Source organism: Anomaloglossus baeobatrachus, chromosome 7, assembly GCF_048569485.1.
Source record: "Anomaloglossus baeobatrachus isolate aAnoBae1 chromosome 7, aAnoBae1.hap1, whole genome shotgun sequence".
NCBI lineage: Eukaryota > Metazoa > Chordata > Amphibia > Anura > Aromobatidae > Anomaloglossus > Anomaloglossus baeobatrachus.
The window spans coordinates 35689264-35705082 of record NC_134359.1 but is presented as its reverse complement, the minus strand read 5'-3'; the positions used below and the strand labels follow the sequence as shown (position 1 = coordinate 35705082).

At 46.1% G+C, this 15819-nt stretch overlaps 1 protein-coding gene across 16 annotated transcripts in view; it reads left to right on the top strand.

The window, feature by feature from the left end:
• Positions 1–15819, top strand: part of NEB (nebulin) — a 265748-nt gene that overhangs the window by 146534 nt on the left and 103395 nt on the right. For all 16 annotated transcript variants that reach the window (XM_075317192.1, XM_075317196.1, XM_075317191.1 and 13 more), the window contains 12 exons: positions 654–857; positions 948–1052; positions 2870–2974; positions 3268–3579; positions 4561–4665; positions 4761–4859; positions 11522–11626; positions 11741–11848; positions 13389–13700; positions 13783–13887; positions 14218–14322; positions 14454–14558. In XM_075317192.1, coding sequence (XP_075173307.1) covers positions 654–857; positions 948–1052; positions 2870–2974; positions 3268–3579; positions 4561–4665; positions 4761–4859; positions 11522–11626; positions 11741–11848; positions 13389–13700; positions 13783–13887; positions 14218–14322; positions 14454–14558 — 1770 coding nt within the window. The remainder of the gene's footprint in view (positions 1–653; positions 858–947; positions 1053–2869; positions 2975–3267; positions 3580–4560; positions 4666–4760; positions 4860–11521; positions 11627–11740; positions 11849–13388; positions 13701–13782; positions 13888–14217; positions 14323–14453; positions 14559–15819) is intronic.

Genomic DNA, 15819 nt, shown 5'->3' with positions numbered 1-15819 from the left:
GGCCATAATTTTTCTACCTACAGGAAGTGTGTGGGGTCTTTGTGGGTCTATAGGAGTGGGGGCAGGTCTTTGTAGGTCTACAGGAGTGGGAGCAGGTCTTTGTAGGTCTATAGGAGTGAGGGCAAGTCTTTTTGTCTCTACAGGAAGTTGAAACCAATCTTTCTCTCTGTCCAGGAAGTAGGGGAAGGGCTTTGCCTCTCTACAGGAAATGCGGACACAACTTTGTCTTTCTACGGATTTGTGGGTGGGTTTTTGGTTTTCTAAGGTTGGGTGGGTCTTTCTCTTTGTCAGACGGTATACAAACATAACAATCAGGACATTGTAGAGATCAGAAACAATATCTTCATTAAAGGGAGGGAAATAAAACTACAGCTCCTATAGTGCTGGCAGAATTCTTACAAAGAGGAGCCATCCTTTGAAATAGATTGTATAGCATGGCTAATATAATGAGAACTGAGACAGGTCTAAACATTTTAGACTGTGCCAAACCATGTTAACTTTTTATGAGGATTGAGGGCAACAAGGCCAAGCTTTCACATAACCCAATTAATTTGTAGTCAGTATTTCCATATACATAAATCAGACCACATCTCTATAGTTTCATACTCACGAGATGCATGTCAAGTAGAGTATCTTACGCTATGCTCTTCTAGGCCGTCTACAAATCAGATATGGAATGGATTCGAGGATGTGGTTGGATACCAACTGATTCAGTGGAAGTTAGGAAAGTGAAAAGTGCTCAAGCCATCTTGAATGATCACCTGTACCGTCAACCACCGAGCAGCTTGAAGTTCACCAGCATTGTGGACCCTCCAGCTATCGTCTTGTCAAAGATCAACGCTGACCAGATCAGCGCGGTATGTCGAATATTTGGCTTCATGTTACCTACATTAGGCAGTTGTGCAAAATATTAAAATTACTGACTTAATTTCTTTTTATATTTAAAGGCCAAATATAAAGAGGCTTGGGAGCATGACAAGAGAACCATACACGTCATGCCGGATACGCCTGAGATTTTGCTGTCAAAGTTTAATTCGCAGAATGTCAGCAATGTAAGTGGCTCCATCTCAAAGATCAAGAAGATTAAACTCATAGAAGTTTCTAAAGGGAATGTATCATCAGAAAATGGCCTATTGTTTATATCACGTTTTTGCAATGTGTATTTTATTACGTTTTATTTTTTTATATTTTCGAGATTTTTTTTCCATCTTTTATCACTATTTATATTTAAAAAAAAATCAATCTTGAAAATTTCACACTGCTCACTAGGCCTTATATTAGACTGACACGTCCTTTGTTCCATAGAGAAACTTTTAACTTTTGTCAGGCTGCATAATTTTACAACGTTAACAGCAACCCCTTATCTCGGAAGGGGGTGGAGATATTTTATTGAAATTTGGCCAATATATTCTGTACCAAAACTGCAGAAATGTCACAAAATTTCAGCCCTCTACGGCTTTTGGAAAAAAAAATGTATTGCAATTTTAAAACGGAATAGTTACAATTGTACCTATTCAGCCGGTCAAAGGTTAAGCACTCTCATTATCATCACCTGCATGACTGCAATTAAAGATAACACCTCTGTATACAGTAAGAGCCACCATTTAGAATAGGTGATGTCACAGCTCCCCTCCTCCTGTATAATGACTGATACTGTTATATACAGTAAATTACTCAAGATCCACCATTTACAATAGGTGATGTCACAGCTCACCTCCTCCCCCTCCTGTACAATGACTGATAACACCTCTATATACAGTAGATAACATGGGATCCACCATTCACAATATGGGATGTCACAGCTCACCTCCTCCTGTACAATGACTGATAACACCTCTATAGACAATTGATCACACAGAATCCACCATTCACAATAGGTGATGTCACAGCTCACCTCCTCCCCTCCTGAAAATTGACTGATAACACCTCTATATACAGTAGATAACATGAGATCCACTATTCACAATATGGGATGTCACAGCTCACCTCCTGCCCCTCCTGTACAATGACTGATAACACCTCTATTCACAAGTGATCACGCAGAATTCACATTGACAATAAGTGATATCATAACTCATATCCTCCTCCTGTATAATGAATGATCATACCTCTCTATAAAGTAAGATCCACCATTTCCAAAAAGTGATGTCACAGCTCACCTCCTCCCTTTCCTGTAAAATGACTGATAACTCCTCTATATACAGTAGATAACACAGGATCAGCCATTCACAATAGGTGATGTCACAGCTCACCTCCTCCTCCTGTGCAATGACAGACAACTCTATATACAGTAGTTAACACAGAATCCGTCTTTCACAAGTGGTGATGTCTTCTTCTTTCCTCACTTATGAGCCACTTCCTCCTTTCCGCCTTCTGTGCTTATTATCCACTTTGGAACAAAAAAACAGCTTAACTTTCTTGCTCAAATAAAGAAGACTACCATCCCCCTGTGGTGTCAGGTTACACAGCCTTTTTACTATATGGTGATGGGAAGAGGGGGAGCAGAGTGAAGAAACAGGCAGGTGGAGACACAGGAAGATCGTGCTGAGCTTCCTAACAAGGTACCACGGAGCAGGATTTATATATACACTGCTAAGTACTGATGTACAACGTCATCCACACATCTGCTGATTATATCTGTGTGATAAGGAATGAAGATCAGGAATCCTTCTGTGTGTGCCGTGTCTGGGAGACATCATGGCCGCTAGTTTCCATCCACTAGCTGGGAGTCAACTGCAAATTAGGAAATAGAGCATGCTGATGTGAAAACTGGTGAACATGCAGAACACAAGTCACTAAATGGCTATTCCTCATGTAAACATAAGTATCCTTCTGCTTATGTTCTTAACAATGATCTTTCCAATTTCAGAAACTTTACAGAGAAGGCTGGGATAAGGTGAAGATGATCTATGACCTCAAGTCTGATGCCATTGCCATCAAAGCCGCCAAAGCCTCAAGAGAGATTGCAAGTGATGTGAGTGTTATATCCATTATATCATATACTGAATCATCCATTATATCATATACTGAATCATGAGTCTTATATCCATTATATCATATACTGAATCATGAGTCTTATATCCATTATATCATATACTGAATCATGAGTCTTATATCCATTATATCATATACTGAATCATAAGATATCATTTATAATTATTTTTTTTGGAATTCTTCAGACCTAATATTTGGATTGTGAAATTCTAGGTTTGATCAACTAAATTCTTAATTTTTGCAACGTCCCTTTTTTTTCATTGACGCCTACAGTATAAATACAAGTTAGCCCACGAGAAGCAGAAGGGTCACTACGTCGGAACGCCCACGGCTCACGATGACAACAAGCTGGCCTGGAATTTGAAGGCATCTAAACTTCCCAGTGACCTGTTATACAAGAAGGACTTTGAGAAGTCAAAGACAAAGTTGAACCTACCCGTAGACATGGTCTCCATTGTTCAGGCCAAGCTGTGTCAGACATTGGTCACGGACATTAATTACAAGCGCTACTTGCACCAATGGACATGTCTGCCAGATCAGAATGACGTCATTCAAGCTAGAAAGGCCTACGACCTCCAGAGTGATGTAAGTTTAACATCTTTGGCTGTTTTGATTGACAGAACACTTTCCACAAACTAATAAAGTTTCCAGAAGGTGCCCTTCCCGGGAAAGCAAGTGGCAGGGGAACTTCAGAGCTAATTTTTGTGTGCATAGTTTTTGTCATGATTCTTATTTGTGGCTCTGCCATCTTGTAGAGCAAATGCGTTTTTGTGTGTTTTGCTGTGGACTGTATGTTCCGGATCTAGGCCCGGTGGGAGGGCCCTATTCGTTAGTGCCTCGTTCCAGGTCATCGCTCTGCCGGAACGCCGGCAGTAATAGTTCCTGCTTGGCAGTGTGCATTTATGGTTCCCATGAGTTTGTCCTGACCTTGTCCTCCATTCCATTCCCTCTCCTCTCCCTCTCAGACTCAACTCCCTGCATCCCTGACCTTGGGCTAGCTTTGTGACTCCGGCTTTGCTGTCTCCTCTGTTACTTACGTGTCGACACCTCTTGGCTTCCGACCTTGGTTTGTACTCTGACCTTGGCTCTGATCCCCTTCTGTACTTGACGCTACTTCTTGGCTTACTGACCCTCAGCTTCTCTTGCTCCCTCTGTACTGACGTCACCTCCCAGCTTGTGACTTGGCTTGGTCTACTACGCTACTGACCTTCATCACTAGGGTACTAGCAATCTCTAGCGAGCAGGCACCTCCTTACACTTAGGTGCTTAACATCCCATTCAAGTGCACTTGTTACCCCTAGTGGTATAGCGTCACAGTTTTTTTTTTACCTTATCTAAGCCTCCAACTACTACAAAAGAGTCAACTCTGTAATACAAATGAGATGACTCTGCTCACCATGGCTCAGGCTAAAAAGTAAAGCAGAAAAACAGAAAATGTCATCCTATAGTGTGTTGTCTAGTAAAAAAGCTGCATTATTGCAGGATTAAGCCTGGTGATTAGCACCTTCAGAGATGCTGGGCTTGTATTTGCCTATACTATATATTTATATTCTCCTCTACTTGCAGGCACTGTATAAGTCAGACCTGGAGTGGCTCCGTGGAATTGGTTGGTTCCCAAATGAGTCTCAAGATGTTAAGAAGGTTAAGTATGCCCAAGACATTATAAGCGAGGTACAGTTTATTCTTCCTATTCCTTAATATTTCATGAAATAATAGAAATTCCTAAGACATTGATGGACACTTCCCAATTTTTGTTTTATTTGCAGAAGAAGTATAGAACTAAACCCGACTCTGTGAAGTTCACAGCCGTCAGTGACAGGGTGGACTATGTCACAGCTAAGCAAAGTGCAGATATCCTGAGTGATGTAAGTATATTTCAGAAAGAATGTTATATATCTTTATTTAGTAATATACTGTATTTAGAGTAAGTTTTTGGCTCCATAATTTCCTGCGAGCATTAGAGTATACTTGACAATCTGGGACTTGACCTGGGTAGTGGCATCACTAGTTTTCCCAATGACTCCATACCTCCTAACTGTGATGTCACCAACCCTATCCAGATAAACCCACCTCCTTACTCTTACTTATCAATATTCCCAGATAACTGTCATCCCAATACCTTGATGTCACCAACCCTCCACAGATAACCTCCATCCCTACACTCTGATGTCACCAACTCTTCTCAGATAACCATTATCCCAATACTCTGATTTCACCAATCCTTCCCAGTTTACCGTCATCCCAACACTTTGATGTCACCAACCCTTCCCAGATAACCATCATCCCAACACCCTGATGTCACCAACCCTTCCCAGATAACCGTCATCCCAACACCCTGATGTCACCAACCCTTCCCAGATAACCGTCATCCCAACACCCTGATGTCACCAACCCTTCCCAGATAACAGTCATCCCAACACCCTGATGTCACCAACCTTTCCCAGATAACCACCATCCCAACACTTTGATGTCACCAACCCTTCCCAGATAACCACCATCCCAACATTTTGAGGTCACGAACGCTTCCCAGATAACCGTCATCCCTACACTCTGATGTCACCTAGCCTTCCCACATAACCATCAACCCTACACTTTGATGTCACCAACCCTTCCCTGATAACCTCCGTCCCAACACTCTGATTTCACCAACCCTTCCCAGATAGCCATCATCCCAACACTTTGATGTCACCAACCCTTCCCAGATAAGTCATCCCAACACTCTGATTTCACCAATCTTTCTCAGATATGCCCATCCCCATACTCTGATGTCACCAACCCTCCACAGATAACCCCCTTGCCTACACTCTGATGTCAACAACCCTTCCGAGACAACCTCATACCTACACTCTGATGTTACCAATCCCACCCACATAACTGCCATCCCTACACTCTTGCTCAAATATCACCAGTCCTCACCAGAAAACTTTATTTTTTAACTCTCATTTCACCAACCTTCCCAAATAACTCAGCCTCCTATTCAGACGTTGCCAGCGCTCAGGGCCGGCGCCAGCACCCGGCAAACCCGGTCAAATGCCGGGGCCCTGAGCTGCCGGGGGGGCCCACTCGCGGTGGCAGGAGTGGCGCACCGCTACTCAGGGGGGCCCGGTGGCCGCGCTGTCACCTCCCCCTGCCGAGGATCGAGCTTTCAATTGCATCGGCATCGCAGGTGCCGATACAATTGAGAGCAATGATGAGAGTGAGCGGCGCTCTCTCTCTTATCATTCTCCCCGCTGTGACTGTCGGCGTTCTTCTGACAGCTCTGCAGAGGACCGCGGTGACGTCATCACTGCGCGCCTGCTGAGAGCGAGCGACAGCAGCGGGGGAACGAGGAGACGTGAGCCGCCCCTCTACTGACACTGGGCTCCCCTGACTCACAGGCCGGCCACTACACAGCGGCACTAGTACACATAGGGGCCCGGCAGCCGCTCTGCGTCTATGTGTAGTGCTGCTGTGTAGTGGCCGGCCTGTGAGTCAGGGGAGCCCAGTGTCAGTAGAGGGGCCCCTGACCTGGAGAGGCACCAGCCATGTCTGAGCTGCAGGAGTGCTCCTGACCTGCACAGCAGACGGAATCTCCATCCTGCAGGACCTGCGATGATGTCACGCCCATGTGACTGTGTGGGAGGAGACACAGGAGGCCGGGCAGAAAGCAAGATACTGAAGGAGACATGGACACATGATGACTGGTAATAAGAAAAGAGGGGACATGAGGGGGGGGCTGCAGGGTGAGGGGCATATGAGGGCTGCAGACTGTGACAGAAGCATGTGAAGGGGTGCACAGTGTTTGAGAGGGGTAAGTTGGGGTACAGGCAGGGTGAGATATGTAGGCAGGGTGTGTGTGATATGGGGGTGTATTGTGTGTGATATGGGGGGTGCAGGCTGTATGGGCAGCAGGGTATGTGACATATGGGGGTGTAGTGTGTGAGATCTGGGGGGTGCAGGCTGTATGGGAAGCAGTGTGTGTGTGTGGGATATGGGGGGTGCAGGCTGTATGGGGAGCAGTGTGTGTGAGATCTGGGGGGGTGCAGGCTGTATGGGAAGCAGTGTGTGTGTGTGGGATATGGGGGGTGCAGGCTGTATGGGGAGCAGTGTGTGTGAGATCTGGGGGGGTGCAGGCTGTATGGGAAGCAGTGTGTGTGTGTGGGATATGGGGGGTGCAGGCTGTATGGGAAGCAGTATGTGTGAGATCTGGGGGGGTGCAGGCTGTATGGGAAGCAGTGTGTGTGTGTGGGATATGGGGGGTGCAGGCTGTATGGGGAGCAGTGTGTGTGTGTGGGATATGGGGGGTGCAGGCTGTATGGGAAGCAGTGTGTGTGGGATATGGGGGGTGCAGGCTGTATGGGAAGCAGTGTGTGTGTGTGGGATATGGGGGGTGCAGGCTGTATGGGGAGCAGTGTGTGTGGGATATGGGGGGTGCAGGCTGTATGGGAAGCAGTGTGTGTGTGTGGGATATGGGGGGTGCAGGCTGTATGGGAAGCAGTGTGTGTGGGATATGGGGGGTGCAGGCTGTATGGGAAGCAGGGTGTGTGGGATATGGGGGGTGCAGGCTGTATGGGAAGCAGTGTGTGTGGGATATGGGGGGTGCAGGCTGTATGGGGAGCAGTGTGTGTGTGTGTGGGATATGGGGGGTGCAGGCTGTATGGGAAGCAGTGAGTGTGGGATATGGGGGGTGCAGGCTGTATGGGAAGCAGTGTGTGTGGGATATGGGGGGTGCAGGCTGTATGGGAAGCAGTGTGTGTGTGTGGGATATGGGGGGTGCAGGCTGTATGGGGAGCAGTGTGTGTGGGATATGGGGGGTGCAGGCTGTATGGGAAGCAGTGTGTGTGTGTGGGATATGGGGGGTGCAGGCTGTATGGGAAGCAGTGTGTGTGGGATATGGGGGGTGCAGGCTGTATGGGAAGCAGGGTGTGTGGGATATGGGGGGTGCAGGCTGTATGGGAAGCAGTGTGTGTGGGATATGGGGGGTGCAGGCTGTATGGGGAGCAGTGTGTGTGTGGGGGATATGGGGGGTGCAGGCTGTATGGGAAGCAGTGAGTGTGGGATATGGGGGGTGCAGGCTGTATGGGAAGCAGTGTGTGTGGGATATGGGGGGTGCAGGCTGTATGGGAAGCAGTGTGTGTGTGTGGGATATGGGGGGTGCAGGCTGTATGGGGAGCAGTGTGTGTGGGATATGGGGGGTGCAGGCTGTATGGGAAGCAGTGTGTGTGGGATATGGGGGGTGCAGGCTGTATGGGGAGCAGTGTGTGTGTGTGGGATATGGGGGGTGCAGGCTGTATGGGAAGCAGTGTGTGTGTGTGGGATATGGGGGGTGCAGGCTGTATGGGGAGCAGTGTGTGTGGGATATGGGGGGTGCAGGCTGTATGGGGAGCAGTGTGTGTGTGTGGGATATGGGGGGTGCAGGCTGTATGGGGAGCAGTGTGTGTGGGATATGGGGGGTGCAGGCTGTATGGGAAGCAGTGTGTGTGGGATATGGGGGGTGCAGGCTGTATGGGAAGCAGTGTGTGTGTGTGGGATATGGGGGGTGCAGGCTGTATGGGGAGCAGTGTGTGTGGGATATGGGGGGTGCAGGCTGTATGGGAAGCAGTGTGTGTGGGATATGGGGGGTGCAGGCTGTATGGGGAGCAGTGTGTGTGGGATATGGGGGGTGCAGGCTGTATGGGAAGCAGTGTGTGTGTGTGGGATATGGGGGGTGCAGGCTGTATGGGGAGCAGTGTGTGTGGGATATGGGGGGTGCAGGCTGTATGGGGAGCAGTGTGTGTGTGTGGGATATGGGGGGTGCAGGCTGTATGGGAAGCAGTGTGTGTGGGATATGGGGGGTGCAGGCTGTATGGGAAGCAGTGTGTGTGGGATATGGGGGGTGCAGGCTGTATGGGGAGCAGTGTGTGTGTGTGGGATATGGGGGGTGCAGGCTGTATGGGGAGCAGTGTGTGTGGGATATGGGGGGTGCAGGCTGTATGGGAAGCAGGGTGTGAGATATGGGGGTGTAGTGTGTGTGATATGGGGGTGTAGTGTGTGTGATATGGGGGTGCAGGCTGTATGGGAAGCAGGGTGTGTGAGATATGGGGGTGTAGTGTGTGTGATATGGGGGTGCAGGGTGTGTGACATATGGGGGCAGGGGCGTAACTACCGCAGTCGCAGGGGTCGGAAGGAGAAGAGAGGTACTTGTTTTTTATTTTGCTGGCTGCATGACACATGGAGGCCTGGGGGTGCTGGCTGCATGATACATGGAGGTCTATGGGGCTGCATAATACAAAATGAATGACACCTTATACATGGACTAGGGGTGCATTATACATGGAGGAGTATGGGGCTGCATAATACAAAATGATGATTTATGGCGCTACATTATAATACATATAGCACTATGGAGGCTACATTATAATAAATGGAGGACTATGGAGCCTACCTTACACATGGTCACACATGGGTGTGCGTTATAAAACATGGAGGACTGTGGTGCAGTATAATATATGGAGTACTATGGGGTGAATTATAATACATGGAGAACTATGGGGGTGCATTATAATATATGACGGGTTATGTGGGACCCTTTATATTATACGGAAGGCTATGCGGGGGCCATTATAGTATTTGGAGATCTATATACAAGGAGGACAAAGATACAAGTATGGGATGGGAATGTTTTGTGCTGAGGGAAAAAGGCTCTTTCCCTCAGCACCCAGCTTTCCCATGCTCTGCTATACATCTCTCAGCACCCAGCTTTACTCTGTTATGGGAAAGCTGGGTGCTGAGGGAAAGATGGATATCAGAACATGGGAAAGCTGGGTACTGATAGAGGGATTTCAGATCATGGGAAACCTGGGTGCTGAGGGTAAGAGCCAAGTGTCAGCATCATTATCCTGTACCCCGAGTGTCAGTGTCATTATCCCGCACCCTAAGTGTCGGTGTACGTGGAGGGGGGCCCCGGTCCAAATTTTGCACCAGGGCCCATCAAACTCTAGTTACGCCACTGAGTATTAATCACTGTATTCTACATGAGGGTGCCTACTGTTATCTGGCTCTGCACTGTGCTATATACAGGCTATGCTATATACAAGCTGTATGCTACATGAGGGTGCCTAATGCTATCTGGCTCTCCACTGTGCTGTCTGGGTCTGCACTGTACTATATAGGTCTGTGTACTACATGAGGATACCTAATGCTATCTGGCTCTGCACGGTGTTATATAGGTGCTGTGTACTACATGAGGATACCTAATGCTATCTGGCTCTGCACTGTGTTATATAGGTGCTGTGTACTACATGAGGATACCTAATGCTATCTGGCTCTGCACTGTGGTATTTAGGGGCTGTGTACTACATGAGGGTGCCTATTGCTATCTGGGTCTGCATTGTGCTATATGTGTGCTGCATAGTGCATATGGGGGATACATAATACTATATGGAGGACAATGGGGGCTTCATAACACAATATGGGGCTGCATACTACATGAAGGTGCCTAATGCTATCTGGGTCTGCATTGTGCTATATGTGTGCTGCATAGTGCATATGGGGGATACATAATACTATATGGAGGACAATGGGGGCTTCATAACACAATATGGGGCTGCATACTACATGAAGGTGCCTAATGCTATCTGGGTCTGCATTGTGCTATATGGGGGCTGCATAGTGCATATGGGGGATACATAATACTATATGGAGGACAATGGGGGCTTCATAACACAATATGGGGCTGCATACTACTATACCCCCAGAGTTGTATGTCCCCTCCACCCAGGTGCTGTATGTCCCCCCCACCCCAGAGCTGTATACACCCAGAGCTGCATGTCAACCCCCCACCTCACAGCTGCCCCCCCCCACCTCAGTCACTGCCCTCCTCTAGAGCTGTATACCCCTTTCCTCAGTAATATGTATTCCCCCCAGTATTGTGTTTGTCCCCAGCCTCTCTTGTGATGTATATACAGCAGTGTTAGTGTGCCCTATGTGCGGCCATGTCTGTTAGACAAGCCGGGAAGTGAATGAGGCTGTTGCCGGCTTCCCAATATTAGAAATATATATACAGGATAAATATATAAAAATAATGTGTGTGTGTATGTATGATGTGTATCTATGTATGTCAGTGTATTTGACTGTGTCTAGATTTATGTCTATTTATGTGCTTTTGTGAATTTTTCTTTAAATAAGTATGTGTACGTGTGCCTGTATGTGTATGTATCTGTGCATGTCTATGTGTGGATGGGGCCCACTGAGACTCTTTCGCCCAGGGCCCACAGAAACCTGGAGCCGGCCCTGCCAGCGCTGCTCAAATAATCCTGTACTCTTGTTATCCTGGTAGTCTCGACACTTTGGTATCACCAGCCCTACCTAATTTCCCATCCACTTCCTTGATGTCACCAGACTTCCCAAGATAATCTGGTCCCATCTCTGATCAGTTTCTGGTCACTATACTTCTCTCTTTGTGCCATAACTGAGACAGTATAATAATTTTATTACAAGACTATAACTTTACTTTGTATTAGTTTGTCAGTTATGCCGTTTTACTTATCATATGTGGATTTCTTTTCAGATTAAGTATCACGAAGCTTGGAACAACATTAAGACAAAATACACAGCCCTGACCGATACTCCCCTGCTGATAACTGCCAAAGAGGCAGCCAAGAATGTCAATAACGTACGTACTTTATCTATCCCTCTATCTATCTATCTATCTATCTATCTATCTATCTATCTATCTATCTATCTTATCACAACTAAGTTGTTCTTTATTTCTTTTCTTCCATTCTAGAAATTGTACACAGAAGGATGGGACAAAGTTAAAGCAACTGGCTACCTATTGCCCCATGATGCTGTACAGATAACACATGCCAAAAAGAGCAGCATTGCTCAGAGCGAGGTAATCCCTTCCGGTGTCTCAAATTTGTGAAATAATAATGTGATACTGTTCATCAAGCACACATTATTGAATAAAGGACTCAGAGATAATTATCATCCATCTATTATGTACATTGCATTATGGGGATCCACTCAGAGATCACATTATCAAACAATTTTTGAGCAAAATTGCAGAATTATTACATGTTTTTTAATTTATGCATTTAAGTGTTCCACAATGGCTAGCCTCCACTCTGTTGCCCAAGTCCCCATATAATCCCTATTGCAATCACACATAGGAGATGGGACCATGTGTGCATGTAAAGGGGGCTTTACATGCAACGATATCGCTAACGAGATGTTGTTAGGGTCACGGAATTCGTGACGCACATCTGGCCTCATTAGCGAAGTCGTTGCGTGTGAAACATACGAACGATTGCTAACGATCAAAATTACTCACCTAAACGTTGATCGTTGACACGCTGTTCTAATCCCAAATATCGTTGCTGTTGCAGGACGCAGGTTGGTCGGTGTTCCTGAGGCAGCACACATCGCTACGTGTGACACCCCAGGAATGACGAACAACACCGTACCTGCGTCCTCCGGTAACGAGGTGGATGCGACTTTCCTGCGGCTGCTCTCCGCCCCTCCGCTTCAATTGGACGCCTGCCGTGTGACGTCGCTGTGACGCTGCACGAACCGCCCCCTTAGAAAAGAGGCAGTTTGCCGTCCACAGCGACGTCGCTAAGCAGGTAAGTATGTGTGACGGGGACTAACGATATTGTGCGCCACGGGCAGCGATTTGCCCGTGACGCACAAGCGACGGGGGCGGCTGCGATCGGCAGCGATATCGCTATTATCGTTATATTATTATTGAAATTTTCAAAAATAGCCATTGTTCTACATACCTTTTCCCCTTTCCACAAAAGCTCATCCAGCCACAGATATATCTCAAAAAGAGCCCCTTGTAAGCTACAAGCTAAAATTATATAGCCTAAAAGTGACTGACAGGCAAAGCAACCAAAAACCAAGGGGTGTAATCTAAAGTATGGTGGCCCCAATGCAAAGTCTCCAACAGGCCCCCAATTATCATGGGTCTTCATTAGTATTGGCCAACCCATATGGGGAAAAAACAGAACCATTTGAGCATCACTAGCCTACGTGGTCATGTAGTTACACCCCTGACAAAAACTCTATTGTACCCAATAGATCAACTTTTCTCCCAATTAAGTAAAGGTTTGGCAGTCAAGCCTAGGCCTATAGGAGGGGGTTCATAGTGGTGGTTCTGCCTTGTGTGCTGTCCTGCATAACAGGTCTTCTTAGGAATAATAAAAATAGGCCTTTTCTTGGTTTATATTCTCCATCATACTCCTACAGTAAGATAAAGTTGTTGTTGTTCCTTTGAGCTTTTGAAAAAAGAAGGGTTTGTTGACCAGAGGGTCCATGCACCCTCACCTCCTCTACCAGCCCTAGTTGGAGAATAGGCAAGGAAGATATTGCTTAAATGTATGCTCATACAAATACTTAACCTATTATTTTATATCCTCTGTATTTGTTTTTAGGTTAAGTACAAAGCTGAGCACATCAAACAGAGAGGTCACTACGTTGGCGTTCCAAATTTTGAAGCCGATCCCAAACTTAAATGGTTCAAACATGCCAACCTGATCCAGAATGATAGAGAATACAAAAAGCTTTACGAGAAGACCAAGTCGAAAATCCATATTCCTAAAGACATGGTAACACTGGAAACAGCGAAGCAAGGGCAGAGCTTAGCCAGTGGTATTGACTACCGTCATTACCTTCACCAATGGACATGCCACCCTGACCAGAACGATTGCATACAAGCCAGGAAGGCTTATGACCTGCAGAGTGATGTGAGTTATGGAGGTTTTCTTCAACATTTTATTTTGCCTTTTATACCTTAATAATTACTCATCATACTGTTTGTTACTCCAGAGTGTCTACAAATCTGACCTGGAATGGATTCGTGGTTGCGGATGGGTTCCATTAGACTCCGTAGAGCACCAGAAAGTGAGGAAAGCTCAAGAACTTGTCAATGAGGTGCGTATGAACGCTTCATCTTTGGTTTTATAGATGGAGAAACCTCTTTGAGATGACCACCTAAAATTGTATTAAAAAATTGTTTTGTTTTATCAGTTTTTTATGTATTTTTGATGACATGTTCCCTTAAAAGTGGACCTCATGATCGAATATTGGGGCCAAAATTTTTAGTTATCCCATCATATTTAATACTGATTTAAACCCCATAACATACAATGTAATTAATACTTTCTGATGGTAATTACTAATAAAATTAGTGAACATTGATGGGTTATCATTGTCTTCTGATTATTCTTTTTTTGTATTTTGCTTTTTTTCTTCTCACTATAGAGACATTATAAGATTGACGCCCAAAACAACTTTGCAAAATTCACCCATGTTGTGGACCCACCATATGTTGTGCTGGCCAAAATGAACGCCATCAACCAAAGTGATGTGAGTTGGGTTTTTTGTATTGTTTTATTTACTATTTTCATGATTTGGATATCCAATATGAATGAATTTCATATCTAATATCTGTGCATCTATCTCACAAATTTATTATTCCAATCTCTTTGTTTCTGTAGCTGAAATACAAAGAAACCTTCAACTTGGAGAAAGGCCATTACATCGGCTCCCCAGACACTCCTCAACTCTCGCACTCTAGAGAGATGTCCAAACTGACCAGCGATGTAAGTCCTCTAAAGACGGATAGATCTATGCTGTTATGTATAAATATTGGAAAATAATAATGATCTTGTCACAAAGAACTATGGGGATAGCGGGAAACCAGAGGCCCCTAATCTGACCCTCAGACTTGCGGGGGCCTTGTGCTAACCCTATTCTTAGAGATACCCCTAATGGTGGGGGTGTCTGAGTCTCCTTCCCGGCCCTGCTCCTGACCAGCCCTATTCTTATACCCTCCCCCTGGGGGGCAGGGACAGGAGTGTGATTTAATCTGACCCTCAGACTTGCGGGGGCCCTGTGCTATCCCTATTCTTAGAGATACCCCTAATGGTGGGGATGTCTGAGTCTCGTTCCTGGCCCTGCACCTGGCCAGCCTTAATCTTATACCCCAACCCCCTCCCCCTGGGGCGGCAGGGACAGGAGTGTGATTTAATTCACAGAAATAGATAAACAGGGAAAACCAAAACTCTCATAAAGCATGCACACAGAGGTATAAGACAACAAGAGATTAGGAAGAAAACAAGAGCAGGGTGGAAACAACAAGATGACGAGTAACCCCACAAAAGCACCAAGCACAAAGCAACTCTTTATCCAGCAAGTCTGGGACACCACAACACATAGACCAGCACAGCATAAACTATAGTTGGCATAGGAAGAAGATTTCCTACAGCCTAAAAATGAGAGTTGCAGAAGTGATTGGCTTCCTTACAACATAAGCCTATCAAGCAGGCTAGCAGAGGTTGACTCTTGCCAGACTGTCTATGAATGAGCAGACAATAGGTCAAGACGAAGGGTAACTCTATAACAACACCAAGCACAAACAAACTCTTTCTCCAGCAAGTCTGGGACACCACAAGTCACACACCAACACAGCATAAACTATAGTTGGCATAGGTGGACGATTTCCTCCAGCCTAAAAATGAGAGGAGCAGATGTGATTGGCTTCCTTGCACCATAAGCCTAACAAGCAGGCTAGCAGAGGTTGACTCTTGCTAGCCTGTCTATGAATGAGCAGACAGCAGGTCAAGATGAAGAATAATTCCATAACAACACCAAGCACAAACTAACTCTTTCTCCAGCAAGTCTGGCACACCCCAAATCACAGACCAGCACAGCATAAACTATAGTTGGCATAGGTAGAAGGTTTCCTCCAGCCTAAAAATGAGAGTTGCAGAAGTGATTGGCTTACTTATAACATAACCCTAATAAGTAGGCTAGCAGAGGTTGAGTCTTGCTAGCCTGTCTATGAATAAGCAGACAGCAAAT